This window comes from Pimephales promelas, chromosome 9, assembly GCF_988280905.1.
Source record: "Pimephales promelas chromosome 9, fPimPro1.hap1.1, whole genome shotgun sequence".
In the NCBI taxonomy this organism is placed as follows: Eukaryota; Metazoa; Chordata; class Actinopteri; order Cypriniformes; family Leuciscidae; genus Pimephales; species Pimephales promelas.
The window spans coordinates 22,737,750-22,758,924 of NC_142777.1; the positions used below are offsets into that span (position 1 = coordinate 22,737,750).

The window sequence follows — 21,175 nt, forward strand, 5'->3', positions numbered from 1 at the left end:
TCAAGCGTTTAGTTCTCCACTCCAGCGATCAGAGAAGAGCTTTTCTTCTGTCTCTTCCTCCTCTGGTGGCTTCTGTCGTTCTCTGAGTGGAACACCTTGGCAGTGAGACAGACAGGAGTTAGTTCAGCACAGTCGAGTGTCATACCGCCACATCTATAGTTGTGGTCCTCAGAGTCAGGAGAATACTGCCCACCCACAGCTGGATCAACATGTTACGGCGGAAACCATCCAACGCATCCGAAAAGGAGCAGGCTCAGGTGCAAAAGAAGAAGGTAAGACTTTGTGCCTTAATCTGCGTGTGCGGCCCAGTTTTGAAGAGTTGAAACCAGAGTAGAAAAGATGTTCTTGGAGGACCCCTCTGGAGGTCTGCATTCCCAAGAAGATGCAAACACACATAATAGCTGTTTACGCACAAAAAGTAAATGAAAAGATGCATCAGAGCAGAACACATGTGTTTTTGTTGCTTTTGTTATTTTTCAAATGTTTTCATTCATCAATGTGAATAGTAGTCCTATTGTAATATGTCCCGTTTGTCTTCAGACCTGTCATTTTGAAGATTAAGAACTGAAACTGTATGATTGTTCTGGGTTTATGCATGGCTGTGCAGCAGTTCCTGTAGAAACACATTAGACCGCAGCACACATCCTGAAGCGGTTCATATCTCATCAGAGCAAAGCATCCAAACACATCTCCTGAATTCAAAGTGACGCTTATGTACATCTTCACACTCAACTTCTTCTCGTTCAGTGGTTAACTGCTTCTTTAGCATTACTCTTATTTTCCATTTGATTCACATCTTGCGTGTGACAACCAATCAGTTTCGATATTTCTCCTCTCTGAAACTGCAGGTGTTTCATAAATGCATGTAACCCAAGCAAAGCGAGATCGGAAAGTCTTGCTGTCGCGCATCACCGTTACTTTGATGTCTTTAGTTTATATTTTTTAAAACCAAAGTCTTATATTCTTATCCAGAGGATGTGGCATAACGTTGAAGTTCATTGGAATGGTGTAAATGAAAACACGTCACCACCACATAATCTCAAAATGCTGCAGTTTCCTCTTTGGTCATGGTTTAGAAATTATGAGTAATCAGTCAATCAGTCGAGATCTGTCAAAAACACATTTCAACATGTTATGATGATGCTGAAGAATGTTGTCACAGTTTTGGGGAAATTAATAGGGAAGGCTTGTTAATAAGTTGACATATGTTTTCCACAACAGTGTAACTTTAATTTAATTGACTTTCAAAGAAGCAAACTCTTGTCATTTTACTGGTTTTGACCAGCTGAACCATCTCTTCTTGCATTTGGTTGGTTTAGCAGATTGCAGTCTGTTGTCTAGATAGTGCACAGCTCTGCAGGGATTGGCTGCGACATGCCCACTTCCTGTGCTAAGTGGCACAGTCAAAGGTTTAGAGTCAAATTAGAACAATTGTATGCACAACAGCCCACAAAACCACAAAAACAAAAAAGAATGATTTTATCATTTATAAAAAAAAGTGCATAATTATGAATGAATCAACTCTAACAAGCCACACTTTGCAAAACAATGTATCTTACAGTTTAAATGCATAGGTAGGCTATATTAGCCTATAAATGAACATCATGTGATAAATAATGACTTTATCATATGGTTTAGAAATGTCCAAAGTCCAAACCAGGGCTCATGTGCCAAAGTCAGACCATGATGACCTTTGGCCCACCATGCCATGACAGAATATGGTTACACTTTATTTCGACAGTCTGACTACATGTCAACAAACTCTCATTAGAGTGTTATTAGAGTATTAATAGACTGGTTGGGTTAGGGCCTGAAAAAGATGACATGTACTTGCAAAGTTACTTATAATCTGTTGCGTACCATCAAAATAAAGTGTTAGCAGATATTAACCAGACAGTTTACTAATACTCTAATGGCTGCTAGTTGACATTTAGTTAATTAGTAGAAAGTCTAGTAAGTTAAGTTAATAATAAGTAAGTTACATAATTTCTAAGTTAGTTACTACTTAGTAGAATGTCTAGTGGACCATTGAATTAAAGTGTTACTAAGAGTAGAAGTGTATCATATTTTTTTATTTATTTAATGTTAATATAATACAGTTGGCCCTTAATTAGGCTAAGTGTGACTTTTGTCCCTTTATAGTAGGAAGTATGGGCAGATCCGATACAGACTGGCACATTGTTATTGCTATATTTATTTATATATTTTTCATAGACAATTCAAAGGCTTTTCCACCCTAAAAAAAACACTCATGAGTCATGTTTATAATTACATCTGGTCTATGGATCTGAAAAAGATATTGTGGATTTTTCTGCCCAAATGTTGCTCTGGAGGTTTGATAATGCTTTCAAATATTGATCAGGATATTTGCTTGTGGAAATACAATCGCATTTAATGGCCGTTATAACATGAGCTGCAGTATCGGTTAAACTAAACTGGATTTGTTCATGATGCATTGAGATAACATTTCATCAGCGTAATGCTGCATGACTCTGCTGTTTACATTTTCATTTTATTGCTCACAACCCAATGGCCTTATGGTTGAATGCATAGGACAAAATATCTCAATCCATCCATCTATCTGTCCGTCTGTCTGTATCTGAATATTACTTTAACTTTAAATAGTCTCTGATGAGAAACTGTTCTGTCTCCATAGCTGACTCTGCAAAGATCCAGCAGCTTCAAAGACTTTATGAAGCCAAAGCCATCGTCACCTATAGTGAGCCCTGAGGCTACCTTGGATGAATCTGTAAGTGCAGTTTGTTATATGGAGATGAAGTTGCTGTACTCAAGCTCCAACTCACTCCTGTCTTTTGGGTATAAATATTATGTAATGTGTAGCCGTGCAAATTGACCAATATCTGTTGTTTAGAGGAGAAAAACAACAGCATCAAAATAATCTGTGCTCATTTTGCAGTCAGCATTAATATTCAACTGCTAGAATGTTTTTTCATAACTGCTTCATCTCTAAAACCACACTTTTAAAAATATCTAGACAGGATGTCATTCTTTCATGAGCCATTCAAGCAGAGAGACTGCTTAGCCTTCTGTCTGCTTTTTAGCGTAGACAGTGGTATCATTTTAATAATATTTTATAAATATTTTATAAATTAAGTTAATGTTTAAATTAATGTTTAAAATTTTGCTGTTCTTTTGATCTTTCTATTCAAAGTATCCTGAAGAAACGTTTCTTCAAATCAGTATATTATAATGATTTCTGAAGGTGATCATGTGACCACAGACTGGAGTAATGATGCAGAAAATTCAGCTTTGTGATGGCAAAGCTGAATTTTCAGCATCATTACTCAAAACAGCAACATTTTAAACATTAATCTATTGTATTTATTTTTTTTACTTGATAAAAAATTAATCTTACTGACCCAAAGGTTTTGAACAGTAACATATAAAATATTTATAAAATATTATTAAAATTATACCACTGTCTACTCTAAAAAGCAGACAGAAGGCTAAGCAGTCTCTCTGCTTGAATAAAAAAAATGACTAAAACAAATGAATTTTGCTGCTTCAAATTGCTTACTGAAAATTAGCTTAAGTAACACAATTGCTACACATTTTGTCCAAACTTAATTTGATTGTGTTCAATCTGTTTAAATATATGTAACATTTAAGTTTACTTAATCCGTTTCTGTTGTATAACATAATTGATTTGTGTTGCATTAATGGTTGAATTGAGAGAGAATAGATTCTGAAGACTGATTCTGCAACATTCACAGCATATGCTTTGGTGAATGATTCAAATAAACCTTATTTAAGAAGAAATCTCCAAACGAATGAAAAATATTGTATATATTTCACTATCAAATTAGATACTATTTTATCATAATAAACACATTTACATAAATAATACATAATATATACTGTTGTGAAAAGAATGTGCATTGTCTGTTTGATGAGAAAAGTGTGTCGAACAGTGTGGAATACCCTTCTGTGGAGGAGTTAAGTGAGGTGCTAAGGTATTAAATCAAATCAGACTGTAATAATGTAACAGCCTGATGTAAAATTCCCATGACGCTGACAGGTACTTTTGTTTTCTGTCTATGCCTTTGATAACTCAGACCTCACGCAGTAAACGGATGAGCCTCTGACATTTAGAGGTATAGAGCTCAGAGAGGAGGAGCCACATTGACTCACTGACACAAAAACCACCGTCACAAACTTTACTGGAAATCCTGCATAAAACAGGGGCCCATCGCATTAAAACTAACACTACTTCTACTGTGGTTATACCACAAACAATATGTGCTGATTCAGCTCAGCCAGGACAAACATGGCACTGATGAACCATGGCACATTAGAAATGGGTTATGAATAACACATCAAAGAACTGCAAACCGAAATTAAAAACAAGTCACTTGAGGTAAATCAAATCGGTTAACAGAGTTCTGTGTCAGTTTCTTTAACCACGGAGCCAGGAAATAGTGCACAGAACAACCAGTCTAGCAACAATTATTCATTGCCTGCATTGTAGCTCTTTTTAGACAACACAAGGGGAAGTTTGATGAGTCAATAAGACAAAGTTAGTTGCTAAACTGAGCAAGTGCTCAGTAAAACAGCTATTGCCAATTAGTAAAAGCATCTTTTTTGGGTGACATTTTTTACAGAAGTTTGAGAGTCCATTACCAGAGGATTCGGGTAAAAGTAACGGAAAACTCGGAAAGAAATGGAGAAATGTCATATCTCGCACAATGACCCGTAAAACATCCAAGATGGTACAGAAAGCCCTTGCAGAGGAAGGGGTGAGTTATGTATTCTTTTACAGCATGTATTCATCCTGGGTTCATGTCAATTGCTAAATTATTTTTAGCATTTCAAGTTGCCATGTAAATTAAATTATATACATTATTTTATAAATGATGTGTTTAATTGGCAGTTATAAAATAGCCTTAAACTAGAGTAGAAAATGCTATAAAATTTAAAGGTTCATGATACCTATGCATTAACTTAAAAACTGAACCGAGTTCCCATGTTTAAATTCACATTTAAAATCGGTGGTAAAATTCTTTTAAAATATCTCAGTCCCAGAAATAGTCTGTTTGATTTATTTATTTATTTATTTTCCTTTTCTTTACTAGTAATTTTCTAACCAATCATCTAAGTCTAACAAACACTTAATAACAGCTTGAATATGTCTCCCCCATGTGGATGAAATCAGGACATTTGACACTGTCAGCACCTCAGGGTGTTTCCAGTGGTTAAAGTTAGGTCAGAAAATAAACTGTAAATCGTTAAATTTGTTGATTTCAGAATGAGAGTGGGGAGGACGGCTCTATGTCTCCCATGTCTCCAAGTGACTGGATGCCAGATCTCAGTGCTGGGAACAGAACATCTGTGTGCTCCAACAGCTCAGAGGACACCATGCACACCCCTCTCTCACGCCAGCTCTCTGGATGTAAGATATGTCAGACCGGCACAATATCTTGGCTAAACCAATATCATACAAGGCTGATTGATTTTTTTTCCCTCTTGATGTGCAGGTTCTGACAGACAGAGTCTGGACAGTGGCTTCAGCCAGAGAGACAGTATGAGACTGGAGGACAGCACCTACACAGGGCCCTTCTGTGGCAGAGCCCTTGTCCACACTGACTTCACCCCCAGTCCATATGACATGGAATCTCTCAAACTACAGGTCAGCTTTTTAAAATGGGCTATTTTTGGACACATATTTAGACAATGGAGACATAAAAGATTAGTTTATACAAAAACAAAAAATTTGTTAGTCATTTATTTATGTATTCTTCTCTTCTTATTTGTTTTTAATACATTTTAAATACATTTTCAATCCACTTCATATTTTTTATGCATCCGTTGTGATTAATTTGATGAAAAGCATTGAATTATCCTTGTGTAATGGATATATAAATACACTATATAAATAAAGTATAAATTTATATAGATTAAAAGAATCTATATAAATACAATTTTCATGCTGTCTGTGTAACACAAAAAGAGTAATTTTGAGGGACTGTTAATAAAATTGTGTAGATTTTTATTCTGAAATTGCTAGTAAACTTCACAAAGAATACAAAGAAAAAGCAAGGAACACGATGAATGGCATTTTGAGGAAGAAAGACTTTCATAATAATAGAATATTATTTTCTATTGTATTTAAAACATACATCAATAATGTTTTATTTACAACTTTGAAAAAAAAAATAGTGCTGGATACCCCTTTCTAATTACAATGCACTGAAGCCTTCAAGCTTTAAAATGTAAAAGTATAAAGTGGCCCGTACATTTAATATTTTTAGAAAATATAGCACAACATTTTTGAAGGTTGAAAACTTCAGTCCCCAATCACAAGATAAATAGCAACCAATCCATTATCCTAATTTTTTTTTTCTGTTTCATGGGCGAAAGTAAAAAAAAAAAAAAAAGTATATTGTATGCAGTGCATTGATATTTTTTCAAAACACAGAAAGGAGACATCATCCAGATTATCGAGAAGCCACCAGTAGGCACCTGGACTGGTAAACTCAATAACAAAGTGGGCTCCTTTAAATTCATCTACGTCACAATACTACCAGAGGAGAACACGCCACCAAAGAGGAAGCGGTGCTACAGTCACGGACACCAGAAACCCAAACCAAAAACCTTGGAGGAAGTTCTGGAGAGAATAGGCCTAACCGTAAGCCTAAATTTCATTGCTGTTTTCTTTTAAATTTGTATGCCATTTCATCATAGTGCAAGAGGATCTGCTCTTTAACTTCTTATGATTGACCCCTGTGTGTCCAGGAACTGGGATCTCTCCTGTCCATGCATGGCTTCCAGAGCTTGGAGGACTTCACCGGCCTGAAGGAGTCTCACCTGAACGAGCTGAACATTACAGACCCTGAGCAACGGGTGAAGATATTGAAAGCAACAGAACTGCTTCATGACTGTACGTCCAAGTAGAGCCATCGAGTCTAGACGGTTATCCTTATTGTGTCCAACATAGTTATGATTGAATGTGCTAACATCCTTTCTGTTCTCCAGCGGAGGATGAATCTGATACCGAGGAGCAAAAGACTGAAATGCCACGGGACTCCGGTTGTTACGAGAGCACAGAGAATCTGGCAAACGGATGTGAGGAGCCCCAGGTGGAATCCCAACCACCGGCGCCAGAAACAGATCCGGACACAGAAACAAAGCTCAATGCTGTTCAGGAACAGCTGGAGGGGATGAAGGTGGAGGAAAGGTCTGAGAATCAAACAGAGTGAAGTCACCAGAAAGTTCTTTTGATCCTGCTTCTTTAAAAAGTTTAAGCTCTCAATGATGGGCCGAGAGTGTCACAACCACATGCACAGCCCATACAGAAGCCAATAGGTCCACTTAGAAGATGGCATAAAGGTCTTGAAGGGACTATCATCTATGAATGTAGTCTTTCTCTTTGACTTTATAGTTCAGAACGTCTGACACCACATTCAAAATCTCCAAAAGGCTCTGAAAACAAACTGAACCAACATTTGTTGAGGGATTTTGAAAAACTGACATTGCACCAAGCAATATTCCATGGATTAAACCCAAGGCAATGTTCTTACATCATAAAATAAGCAGCATTGTGGTGACCCAAATTTTGATTTTACTCACAAGGTTAAATATACAAGACATCTATGGTAAATTACATTCTCTAACATCTGAGAAGTTTCATCATCATCATCATACCTTCATACCTTAACTATGAAGTAGCATTTTATAGACTACTATTCTTCCGTTTCTGGCCTAGTGAATGTACAGAGCAATACGCAATTAATGCACTCATTTTTTTGTTGTTGCCAGGAATGAAAGAGGAAAGGTGCATTGTTTACTATTTGCATATTATTCTTTTGCTTCTATGGTCAATGACTTTGGTTCCTGTTTGTGGTAATGTTTGTTATAATATGGTTTATTTCGTTTTCAAAGCTATTGTTGTTTATTCAATATCTGTATTTCCTTTTTACTGTTCCGTTTGTCTTGCTTATTTTGATGCATGTACTTTCAGGGTTTGCTTTTTAAAAAAAACTAAATTTTGAAACCACACCACAAAGAAGAAATTGTAATAATACCATATAATTTAATGAACATACATTTACACACAGATTCATAAAGTAGAAAGTGGAGAGTATGAGCATATACATGATCACAGTGTTATTACCAAGCAAACTGAACATAACCCAATTCGTGATGACGTACAATGTGTACATTATGCATCGCATCCACATATCTAGAGCGGACCATCATTTGCTAATATTCCAAACTTACAAATTACACTGACTTTGCATTAAAGATTTTGATTATTTATGTGCCTCATTTAGTAAATTAGCATGACACAAAATTCTTGATAATAAAAAAAAACTAGTGGGATTGATTCAGCTTAACTTTAAGCACATTTCCATATACTCAGTAATACATTCAGCCTAGCAAATTAATATTCACATCTTCCATACACATTAGCAGACAGTGTAAACAATCATCACAATTGTTCACAGCATTGTATTCGTTCGCTATAAATTAAACATCAGAAGCACATTCTGTTAGTTATGTAGGACTGCATTTCCTGCGATAACAGCCTTTTACCCTCAACACATTTTTCAACACCAGTAGAGTTACTAACAAACTAATGAATGCATCTCACAAATATTCCAGTTCATACACTTCCAAATGCTTTAAGATGGCACTGAACCATTCTAAGCTGGCTTTTCCAAATCCTTAATTCACTTCTTAACAATACTGCCCAGTGTAGCTGGATATGATGAGAAACGCATGTTAAAAATATTAGTCCCTGAAGTCTGTAGACGTGTCCCTTACAAGTGGCCATTAAAATACTACAGTGAAATTAGTAAAGGTGACTACATTGCACATTCGCTTCTACACTGGGGCAAGTTTTGCTACCATAAAAGAATGTGTGGAAAAAGAAAAACAAGCACAATTTAAAGATATTTCTCAACTGAATGCAAGAGCATGCTTAAATGACACTGAAGATGGATTGGTCAACTAGCCGGAAATGGTGCTCAAATGTCAGGCGGTTGTGGAAAGACCTCCCTAATAAGACAATATGGAGGGAAAATATTAACTTAAAGATCAAAATAATTGTATTAACAATGTCTTCCACTTATATAGGGAATTTGCAGCTTCTCATTTACTTTTAAAATATGTACATTAACTCCATGGCTTTTTTGCGTTCTGACAGATCATTAGCATTGTATAAAAATGACACTGACTTGTATGAGTAGTATTATGGAGTCTTCTGTAGATGTAATGGTAGAGCATAGATAAGGCACTCTTACTGATGCAAATCGGCCTGTACTCACTGGCACATACATCTGACGGCCTCTGCTTTCTACCATCCATGCTGATTGTAAAATCAAGTCTGAGCTTAACTTTCTGAGTTAAATCCCATTTATCCCATTTATAACTGACTGACTTACTAAGCTGATCCAAATGACCCCATCAACAGAATAAAGCGGTTTTGTTGGGCCGTTTATGACTAAAGCACTTTTCCTTATCACACTTTGAAAAAAAAAAAAGTCTAATCCAAAGGGCATTTTTCACAAACTACTATAGAAGCAAGTTATGGGTTTTACATGGCACACAAATGGTTAGGAATAATAGAGGCAGGCTATACAGGAACGGGTAATGACACTGAAAAAAACAACTGATCATTTCACAAGCTCTTTCAAGGGAAATAATGTCCTCATTACATTTAGGTGTAGCCTATTCTACTCTGATTCAGTCTATGGCTCCTCATTTGCCTCATTGTGAGCTTCATCATGCTGTGATTCAGAGATGAGAGTCTCAAGACCTCCAGATCTAGTCTCGAGTGCTAGCGCAGGATCCAGGCAGGATAACACGCTCTGCGAAAGAGTATCAGAGAACATAGGCCACCGTTTTGAAAGTCAGAGTCAAAACAGTTTTTCTGTATGTGTTCCTTCATGTGAGCACATTCAGAAGTTTGAGAGAAGTCTAGACAACGCAGCCAAAGCTAGTGGGTCGACTCTTTGATGACCCCAGGGGAGACGGCATTGGGGGAAGTTGGCGAGGGGGGTTTCTCATCTTTAGGGGAGGTGGCGCTTTTCTGGGTGCCTGAACCAATGCCAGGTTTGGCTTCATCAGGGGTGTGCTCATTGGGAATTAGGGGAGCTGAGGATTTCTGCAGGAAGTGCAAACACACCGTTATCAATTGAAGAGTGATATTCACATCAATGTGAATGAGTGAGTGCCATTGTTCTTAACCAGGGTTAAATGTACACAAGTAGGTACTTAAACAGGTTTCAGAGGGAACTTGGAAGGATTTTGTAAAGACAGAGTGGCTAAAAGAGTGCAACTGTGCCCACCTCATCATATCATTACCATTATCAATATCATTATATCACTATATATATATCTATCTATCTATATATATATATATATATATATATATATATATATATATAATGTGATGGTTTGAAACATATGCTATCAATTAACACACTCATAGCTCCCTCATAGTAGGTCTGTCTTTAACAGTTTATAAGTTATCATTAAAAACCAATGAATAGGATTTATACTTTGGAAACCCTTTTAAAGAGAGAAGAAACTACTTGATTCTAAGTGAATCGTCATAATAGTTGATGATAATTCTGAATTTTCTTCACTATAATAAAGGTTAAAAGGAAACAAATCAGTCAAAATGGTTCTATGGGGGTAACGTTAGGTGTTAACATTAACTTTTGTTTTTAAAAGTTAGAAAATGCTTATCTTATGAAAAATAATCCTTATATACAGACTGCACTAACAAAAAGCAATTTCTAGCCAATTAAATATTTTAGACCCAAACATAACTAGAAAAATATATAGAAGAAATGGTTAGAAATAACATGTTTAAAATGATGTCCCTGATGTTTTTTTTTTATATTCATCATGGGAACCCTGATCCATCTGACCAAACATATTTACATTTTTACTGATCTATTTTAGGGTCTTTACCAATATAATGAACATGGCAGAGCTGTGCAAACTTCAGCACTATGCCTATCAGCCCTATGAAAGCCACATCAAGCTAAAACCACTTAATGCATTCATTTACTCCACTTGGTTCTTTTCCCTCACCTTCTAACCCTCCCAGCTCTTAGGGTAATTGATTTAGGATATTTCTTGCAGACTCACTACTCAACATTTCTGCCTAATGTGCACTGGCTTGTTCGCTCACACACTCATAAAAAATGTCTTACTGTGGTTTGTGGAACAGGGTTGCTGCTCTTATCGGTAGGAGCAGGAGACGCATCAGAAGGGGCGGGGCTAGACGAGTCTTCCAGCATCACACCTCTTCTGTCCAACACACTGGAAAGAGAGAAAGACAGATGTATAACCCTGAGTCTAGTAGTGGCACAAACCATGTAGCATCTGCAAAGAAATGCTGGAGCTTTTTTTTAAATCTAAAATTACTAGTAAAGGCATATCTAATGCAATGACATCCAAAGTACCAAAATACTTTTTAGAGCCACTGTATACAAGCAAAACTACTGTAATCTTCCTACCTGGGGTAAGCAGGGCCGCAAAGAACCTCACAGCAGTTCTTAAAGATGTTCTTGTGACTGTAGGGGTTCTGCACACGGTTCTTTCCCGACCACGAACCTTTGATCTATGCAGAAGAGATGAAGAACTTAAAACCAGCACAACGTCAGAACTACTGTCTCATTCTGATTCAACCTTCAACTGGATCTTCACTCTGATGTTTTATGTTTTAAAGCGACCATGCAAATGAGGCTGGATAAGAAATAATCTCTTATTTATTATCCTTTATTCAAATGTGCTGTTTCAGTTCTAGCCATTCCTTCCCTGTGGATCTCATTTGATCTAGTCAAGCACTTCAAGGTTCTTCATCTTGAAAAGTCATACTGTTACTGTTTCATCTGCTCCTAGATAGAAATGCATGTATGCATTACAGGCAAATCTAAAAAATAAAAAAAATAAAAAACGTTTCATGCATGGTATTCCCCATTGGAAATGTTACCAGCTTCAGGTTTCAGTATGTAGTTTAGTTGTATCTGAATTTTATCTGCAGGTATTGATAAATCTATTATAAGAAGGAACCAATTTATTCATAATCAAAGGCGAACAGCCATCATGCAACATCATATTACTTGCAGCACTTCCATCCTTCTCTGAAGCCCTTTCTCACTCTTTTTTTTACTCCTCGTTAACAGGAAAAGAATGGCCAGAGGGCAAATGTGGCAAGAAAACATTTTAAATTAATCATTAGGGCTAAGTGTGAAAATGCCACAGAACTACAGATTATGCGAAACTAAATCAGAGCACTCAAACTGCTGCAGGGAATCTAAGTATTATATATGCAATTTATATATGTGTGTGTTTGTTCACTATATGAATTTGGTTGAGCATACGTTGTAGATATTTTTCATGAATAGGGTACACAACAGGACGTGAAACGTCATTTTTTATTTTCTTTTTATAAAATGATCACCAAAAGGAGATGCTTTAGAAAATGTTGATTTGAATAACTTTTAAATAAATAATCATTTTTAATTATAATTTTTTTTTTCTGAGGTTTGGAATTTTTGCACCCATTACTAAAGGATTGTGACTTTGCAACTAAATATCCTTAATAAAGCCTGCTTTTTGTGCTTTTCCAGAAAATTAACATTAAGCTTATGTAACCAGGTTGTAAAATGTATAATTAGAATAAATTTTAAACCATTAGACGTAGAATATTAAGATTACATTCCAATAATAAGGAAAGTTATGTGGTAACGGTAAAATGTAGGACTCAAATTTGAAATCAGGTCATATTTGTATTTTATTTTTCTTTATTTTATTTAATAGTTTTCATTAATTAATAGTTCATAATTAAAATGAGCTTTAAAAAGATAACAGAAATATTTTTTACGACAATGAGTTAAATATCACTTCAACAGTTTGGATAGTCACAAAAGTAAAGAAATCAGGTGGCCAGAAATGTCATATTATGATGTGCATAGACATCTGATGCATTTAAAGCTTCTTTTCATGCAAGGGTAATCTTATGTTACATAATAGCTTATCTAACAGCAAACAAAAAAACAAGGGATTTGTGCCTCAAGTGCTTTAAAAATGTAATGGGACACCACACCACTGTGTACCCTGTTCATAAACAGTGCCATAAATACTGTATATACTGTACATAAAACTCGTGTTGAGATGTTCTCTGTGCTTCCTTATCACAGAGAAGGCACTGTTGCCAAGGTGACTGCTGGATCTAGTGTGCTGAAATGCTCTAGGGCATGTGTTTATCTTTCCAACCATGTGACAGCAGCAGGAGTCAAGAACCGACAATAGACTTTGGAACAGACAGGTGAGAAACAGACTTACATCTTCATTGGTGGTCTGGTTGAGGGAGATCAAGTAGGTATGGAAGCCAGTCAATCCCACCACAGACCAGAGGGTGAAAAAACACACCAGAACCTCCAACACAGTGCAACGGGGAGTCAAGGACACATCATTCTCAAAAATATCAACAAAATGCTGAAAAAAATGTGTTTGAACTTTGAACTATCTTTGTGCAGCAATACAAAAGGTTTTTGAACAAAATATATGTGCTATGTGCCTGTTCAACTGTTACACAGATAGTACACAAACACTATGTTTAGCTTTATAAATCATTCAAAACATGGCAGGTTTATGAGGAGCTCATTTTGTTTTCAAGTCTTCATTTAGTGGCTCTGGAGCTAAAATGAAAGGATATGTTCCAGGTGTTTCTTTAAGGGTATTCACAAATCCTGAGTCCACAGATCCTATAAAACACACAAATTGTATTTATCTACATGTATCCATGCATGCATTGCAAGCAGTAACTCTCTGCATCAGAGGTCTCAGCATCTCACAGCTTCTCTCTCCTATCACTACATGTTCAGAAGATTTTCACATCCACCCACACTCTGCCAGTGCTGAGAAGTTTGCATTATTCTTTTACATTCACCTTATCAACCACAGTAGCCACGTTTGCGTTCAGCCTCATAATGTGATGAAGTAATAGTTTACCCAAAAATGAAATATTTGTCATTATTCATAATAACCATCACAGGCTAGCAAACTAAAAGGATAAAATACATAATTTAAAAAAGCATCAGAGGGTAGCCTGTTGCATAAATATACAGTATCTAGGAATTTAGGTAAGAAACATAACAAAATGCATGTCATTATTCACTAATGTATTAACCCACTCAGTAGCTCTCAAATTGAATATGACACCTATGGTGAAGGTTTGGCATGATGACATTTGGTTATTTGATAATTGAGAACCAATGACGCTTGTCCAACGTGCAATTCAAACTTAAATATCGTTCTGTGCATCATACAAAGCAATCATATGGCCTCAGGAGACTTGTATAATACGGAGCACATTTTAGGGTCATTTGCAGTGTTCCAAAAAAAAAATTTGGATCTTGAAAAATATGTTGTGAAGATTATTTAAAAATTCTATTTTTGTGTTGCACAGGGAAAATAAAAGCATACCGGATCGGAATGACATGAGGGTGAGTTAATAATAACATAAGTATTAGTTTTCAGCTAACTATTACTTTAATAAATACGATGAAGTGTTCAATTAAACACCTCAATCTGAAATTCCAAATTAAATTAAAGACAGATTGAAAGAGGCGGTGTATATCTTAACCTGCACAATAACTGTAAACCTTTAAATACACCAGCTTATATTCATATTAAAAAGTGCCTCGTATGCAGCGCAAATACAACTGGAGTTGGAGTAACCTACTGTGTCCACAACGGAAGAGACCGAGGACTGCAGATACATAGGTAAGAATTATATTAGATAAAATTATTTAATTTAACAGGCCAGGCATTGGAAACAGCACAAGCTGGATTCGATGAAAGGACAGAACTGATTTAAAAACATAATGAAAAATAAAAAAGCACATTTGATATTTGTGTGTGTGTGTGTGTGTGGGGGGGGGGGGGGATTTCAAGTGGATCGGGGAAATAAAGTGATTGGCCTCACTAGAGTCAAAATAGAAACAGACAACATGTGTTTACAATGTAGACAGCTTTGTTTTTTATAATAAAAAGAGAGATCTCATTTTGTTGGGTTGCGATGTCTACATGATGATGTGCGAGTAAGGCTTTCTTTGACAAGACACAAAAGTTTCTTGTTGCTATGGCAATGTTGACACGAAAAGCAGCTTTTCGAAGGCACAGGCATTTTGTTTAAAGTAAATGTGATATCTCTGTCTATACAGTTATGATGCGTTTTACTTTGATATTGAGATCAGAGGCTCAGAGCAAATTGTCCAGGCAATTAATGTGAATTCTGCTGCTCTCTCATCCTTGCAGGCTATGATGCACTTTGAGAAGATCAAAGAGAGCAAATGTTTACAAGAGCATAAAGGCTCTTCCAATATCCTAAATGCTGCCGCACTGAATCACACCTGAGAGAACAGCATTCGAGTACACATTGAGTGTCGCTTAAAGGCACTTGTTTTCCCAGAAACCTCGATTATTAAATCAGTCTGTGCATTTTAAATGGTTATCGATAACATGAAAATTGAATTATAATACTACAATAGTCTTATATAGCGCTTTCCAATGAACTCAAATACGCTTTACAAATGAAACAAACAAACAATGATGAGAGTGCTAATTTTAGCACTAGGCGAGCTAAAAAAGGAGGGTTTTAAGCAGTTTTTTGTAGGTGGTCAGTGAGTCCGAGTTGCTGATCTGGATGGGGAGTGAGTTCCAAAGGGTAAGGGCAGTGATGGCGAATGCTCGGTCCCCCAAAGTTCGGTGTTGAGAAGGTCCAAGTCGGCATAGCGGAAGCGTCCGGAGGGGCGGCGATGATGCTGTAATAGGTCTGTGGGATATGGAGGTGCCAAGTTATTGAGGGCTTTGTAAGTGATGAGCAGAACTTTGTAATGGATGTGCTGTTGTACAGGGAGCCAGTGAAGCTGTTGAAGGACGGGGGAATGTGGTCTCTGGAGCGGGTGTGGGTGAGGAGGCGGGCAGTGGAGTTTTGAACGCAATGCAGTTTTTTTATATCAGAGGATGGGAGACCATATAGGAGACTATTGCAGTAGTCGAGTCTTGATGTAATGAATGCATGGATGAGAGTTTCTGCAGCAGATGTGGAGAGGGTAGGGCGTAGACGAGCAATATTACATAGGTGGAAAAGGCACTTTTGGTGTTATGATGGATATGGGGCTTAAATGTGAGTGTGGGCACAAAAATGAAACCAAGATTTCGGATCTGGGGAGAGGTGGTAACTGTATGGCCATCGACGGAGAGAGTGAAGTCTTGGGAGGAGGGGAGGAGTGATTTGAGACCAATGATGATGATTTTGGATTTATTGCAATTGAGTTTAAGGAAGTTGGCATTCATCCAGGATTTTATTGCAGAAAGGCAGGTTGTGATGATTAATACTGTGGCAGGAGTGATGGATCTGGTACTGAGGTATAGTTGTGTGTCGTCTGCGTAACTATAGAATTTTAATCCATGATTATGAATGATTAGTCCAAGGGGAAGCATGTACAGGATAAACAGAAGGGGACCAAGCACCGAGCCTTGAGGGACTCCGTGATTGACAGGTATGGTGTGAGACATACAGTTGTTGATGGATATAAATTGAGATCTGTTGGTAAGGCAGGTGAACCAGGAGAGAGCCAAGACAAAGATTCCAAGATGTTGTAGGCGTTGTAACAGGATGGAGTGGTCAAAAGGAGGCAGATAGGTCAAGTAGGAGGAGAATGGAGAGGGAACCAGAGTCAGAGGTGAGAAGGAGGTCATTTTATTTTGAGTAGTGTATTTTCAGTAGTGCGGAATCCAGACTTAAAGGTTTCGTAGAGCTGATTGGAGGCGTTTTAATTGAAAGGCGACTGAGCGTTTTAGGATTTTAGACGGGAAAGGTAGGTTAGAGATGGGGTGGAAGTTGTTGGGGTTGTCAGGATCCAGGCCAGGTTTTTAAAGTACTGGTGTGACGGCAGCAACTTTGAGGGAAGAAGGAACTGTTCCAGAGGTGAGAGAGGAGTTGATGATAGCCATGATGAGAGGGCTGAGGCGGGGGAGGCAGTGCTTGACCAGTGCAGATGGAATGGGGTCCAGTGGGAAGGTTGTGAGGTGGATTTTGTTGAAGTGGTCAGTGAGATCGGTTTCTGTAATGACTGATAAGGAGGGGAGAATGATGCGAAATGGAGTGGACGAGTCAGATTCTGGGAGAAATGTTCACGCAGAGTTCTTGATGAATGCTGTCAATTTTGTATTTAAAGAAGTCGATGAAATTATTGCATTTGTCCATGATGAAGAATAAATGAGTGATATTGTCAATAGGTTTGAGTAATTTATTAACTGTGGCAAACAGAGTCCGGGGGTTGGAGGATCCAGAGTGAATGATCCCAGAATAAAAAGCTGTGCGAGCTGATGTGAGCGCTGATCTATAATGATGGCTGTGATACTTGTAAGCTTATTGGTGTACAGTGAGTCCAGTTTTCTTATGTTGGCGTTCCAATTGTCTGCGCCTGATCTGTTTTTGGATGTTTACACTAAAGATACATTAGTGCACCTATACACTCACACACAAACACATTTTCTTGCTGTGATACTCACGTAGAACCACATGAACGATGTCGAAGGCAAAGATATAGATGGTGAGTAGAGACAGCGAGAGTGTAAACAGGTAGAAATATCGGTAATTCCTCTTTCCTACGCAGTTTCCGACCCAGGGACAATGATGGTCAAACCGGTCTGAGGGAAGACACACAGAACCTTGAGACTTTACAAACTAAATTTCTCATACCAATTTGTGAAAGCCTGAAAGTCAGTTTCTACATTCTGATTGTGGATCCTCTAACAGAGATGGGCAGCTATTTTTAGCTATTCATTTTATTTTTTTTAGCTACTAAAAATATCAGGAGACGGTACCAAACCAGAGATTGTATGTGCAGCAGGTGCAGGCGGCCCAAACAAATGGCCCTGTGTTCAGGATGACTGTGCAAAGAGAGCAAAACTGAGCCATCGGTGAACTCTCTAATATAGAGTGTGCTGTCTGACACATCTCTCAACAATTCACTATTATACTGGAGTGTCAAATGGCACGTACTGGTGCAACTATATCAAAGGTAAGAATTCTTGTGTGCAGACATAGTAAAAAAGAGGAAATTAGCATTACATATATATATACACAGTACTGTGCAAAAGTCTTAGTCACATTAGTATTTTCACACAAGATAAGCCAGTTATTTATATATTTTGCTGTAGTGTGTCAGCAGGAAATATCAGTTTACATTTCCAAACATTTCTTCTGCCATTAATTTTAATAATTCAGTGAGATTTTTGTATGCCCAAGAAGTCTGACAACAGCCGGTATGATCCACACAAAGATCTGATCTCACCATCATGAGTCATCTTTGATTACATGAAGAAACTGAGACAGACTAAATATCCAAAACAACTGTGGCAAAGTCTCCAGGACACTTGAAGAAACTTACCTGAAAATCTGCAATACTGAGTAAAGTTTTAGGCACTTGTGTAGAAATGCTGTAAACTGAGGATGCTTGCAAAAAAAAAAAATGATAAATAGATTTTATTTTATCAATTGCCTTCTATTAACTAAATTAAATCAATATTTTGGTGTTACCACCCTTTGCGTTTAAAACAGCTTTTGTCCAGGTACACTTGAACATAGTTTTTCAGGTAGCTTTGCAGGTCGGTTTCTTCAAGCGTCTTAGAGACGTTGCTGCAGTTCTTCTGGATTTAGTCTGTCTCAGTTTTTTTGTTTCTTCATGTTATCACAGATGGACTCATGATGGTGAGACCTGTGTGCGAATGCAAAACTACATTTTTTAGTGTCACTAAAGAAATTATTCTAATATGCTGATTTGGTGCTCAAGAAAAATGTAGTATTATTATCAATATTTGTCTGATCATAATGTTTTTGATGATCAGAAAATTCTAAAGAGCAGCATTTATAGCATTTATAGCAAAATTCAGTCATTTAGAAAAAAAGCATATGGAATTTAAATTATGACAAATGTTTTTGAAACAAAAAGCGTGTGAATTGCACAACATTGTATTTTTAGGGCTTGCATTTTTATGGACTGAAACATGGTTTTATATTTAACATGATTGAATATCCCGTGTGTACCAATGTCGTATGTAACTTTAGAGACAGTCCCAATATGCGAATATCAGTGTCAAGCCAACTTTATGCCAGTTTTTCACTCAAAAACGCTTATCTTGAAACTTTGTCCACTTGCCTGTTCCTATGTCTAGTACCCTAGCTACATCCCCAATAAGGTGCGAGTTGGGTCTTACATCACTGTATTAGTCCATTAAGCATTAAGTGTCCTGACCGCAAGGGAATCCTGGAGAGTGATGTATTGAGGGAATCCCCAGTTCTGCAGCACAGCATCGCAATATAAAGTTAAGAAAACTAAACAACCAAAAGAAATATAATGTCTACTACCTCAGATTTAACGTTTGATCTGTACATCAGCATTGGGGAATAACATAATATCGTTCACAGTAGAGAAAGCTGTATACATGTATAAAAGTAACTGTGAATACTTGATGTAAACACAGCTTTTGTGTCTTTATCAGCTTTTCATATACTGGCCCTAGTAGTCATCACAAATACTTACTGCTTGCTCTATTTCTGTAATTCCATTTTTATGAATGAATGAGTCTCTCACCAATTGCTCTATATTTTTCTTCACCAACAGTCGCTTGCAACCCAAATTACAACCCAAATTTGGTTCAAATAAATTGGACCGAATATTACAACCTGTATTTTTAAACAGAATTAACATTTTTGAAGTGAAATCTGAAAGGTGAATATGGATTTTTAATAATGAAAACTGGTGTGAAATGTTTTGAATTGAAATTTTCACAGATTGAATTCAACAAGCTTTTTTGTTTCAAAAACATTTGTCATTATTTTGCTTCCATAAAAACACACACACTATTTGGGGTACAATTCATAGCTGAAGTACAAAGGGTTAATGTTTCAATCACTCACCCACACAGTTGTCACAGATGCTGCAGTGGGAAGCACGAGGGGGTCTGAAGATCTTGCAGGTGTAGCAGTACTTCAGCTTGACGATCTGGTTGTTAATTTGCACATTCTTGATGCGAGGCGGAGGCCGCTGTCCAGCCAAGACGTTCCCATTGGCCGCTTCTGCAAGAGTTGGGTAGAAACAATAAACGTGGCAGTGAAGCGCTCCATATGCATGACACACAGCACAGCCACTGATGGAGGACTCACAAGGCTCAAGGGCACTACAGCTGGTATGACTAATGACACAAAACACTTTATAGGAATAGGTCACCCTCAAATACAACAGTTAAAGCATAATGATTTTTGCACAAAAGTTAAATGTTAAGATGAAATAGATTAAAATGCTCTTCTTAGAGTAATGAGCTCAATGCGAATATAAAAAAAAAAGGAAGCGAAATTCCTTTTGCATCCGAAGCGCAACAGCGATACATGACGGCACACTGCCCATGAGGCTATCGGCACTGGGGCTGTCCATATTAACACAAAACAAAATGAAAACTTTTTCATGATTTCTTGTCTCCTTTTATCTGAATGCTTTAAATGCAGATCCAGACCACTGATATAAGAATTTCATCTTTTATACTCCCTCTCCTTTCATTTGCATTTGCTCAAAATGGCTCAATTCATCTGTTCTGATAGCTCTTTGTTTACATTACAAAACAAGACTTGAATTTTATCATGCAGTGGAAAAAGCTAATTTAATTTCCTTACATTTGTCCTGCACTTTTATACTCCGGGGAAGTGGATGCATTAGCTTTTGCTCCCGAGGTAGAACTACACTGCCTCCTAATCCACATGCCAGCCAAGGTTGGCTAAAACTGCACATCCGTAATTGCATCTGATCCAGCATTAGCCACTTTTAATCAGCAACACAGACATTCATCTAAAAATAGCATGTTAAAGCTGGGATGTTGAAATCAAGCAGAGACGGCAGAGGAAATTTGTAGAAATCAATCTTTGCTCTGCCATGCTGCAGTACTCAAATATAACTGCCCTGTGTTAAGAGTAAGTTGAATCAATACCAACAATTTGGCTTTGGTATGATAGCTGTCTCAATAAAACAAACAAAAAAACAGCCTTGAGTGACTGATGAATTGAAATTAAACCAGGGCTTTCAACATTCAACAATACGCTGTAAATAATTTGTGAAAAATCTTGTTGTTG

The 21,175-nt window shown here is 37.2% G+C and overlaps 2 protein-coding genes across 2 annotated transcripts in view; one reads left to right on the forward strand and one right to left on the reverse strand.

Moving 5' to 3' along the window:
* Nucleotides 1-8,275, forward strand: sash3 (SAM and SH3 domain containing 3). Its single transcript, XM_039664676.2, has 8 exons — nucleotides 1-272; nucleotides 2,657-2,749; nucleotides 4,623-4,757; nucleotides 5,266-5,410; nucleotides 5,496-5,647; nucleotides 6,437-6,646; nucleotides 6,754-6,898; nucleotides 6,994-8,275. Exons 1-8 carry the CDS (start codon nucleotides 210-212, stop codon nucleotides 7,215-7,217), a joined length of 1,167 nt encoding a protein of 388 aa, XP_039520610.1. The 5' UTR covers nucleotides 1-209; the 3' UTR covers nucleotides 7,218-8,275.
* zdhhc9 (zDHHC palmitoyltransferase 9) overlaps nucleotides 8,031-21,175 on the reverse strand; it is a 24,061-nt gene continuing 10,916 nt past the window's right edge. Inside the window, exons 3-9 of the mRNA XM_039664677.2 lie at nucleotides 19,973-20,131; nucleotides 17,563-17,700; nucleotides 13,697-13,745; nucleotides 13,324-13,426; nucleotides 11,493-11,596; nucleotides 11,187-11,295; nucleotides 8,031-10,126 (exon numbers count right to left, since the gene is read on the reverse strand). Coding sequence (XP_039520611.1) covers nucleotides 9,959-10,126; nucleotides 11,187-11,295; nucleotides 11,493-11,596; nucleotides 13,324-13,426; nucleotides 13,697-13,745; nucleotides 17,563-17,700; nucleotides 19,973-20,131 — 830 coding nt within the window. The 3' untranslated portion in view covers nucleotides 8,031-9,958. The remainder of the gene's footprint in view (nucleotides 10,127-11,186; nucleotides 11,296-11,492; nucleotides 11,597-13,323; nucleotides 13,427-13,696; nucleotides 13,746-17,562; nucleotides 17,701-19,972; nucleotides 20,132-21,175) is intronic.

Excerpts from the sequence above, each read along its gene's own strand:
- sash3 (XM_039664676.2), top strand. The coding sequence starts at position 210 with ATGTTACGGCGGAAACCATCCAACGCATCCGAAAAGGAGCAGGCTCAG. Across the intron at positions 4,758-5,265 it reads AAGCCCTTGCAGAGGAAGGG|AATGAGAGTGGGGAGGACGG; the intron begins GTGAGTTATGTA and ends TGTTGATTTCAG. Across the intron at positions 5,648-6,436 it reads TGGAATCTCTCAAACTACAG|AAAGGAGACATCATCCAGAT; the intron begins GTCAGCTTTTTA and ends TTCAAAACACAG.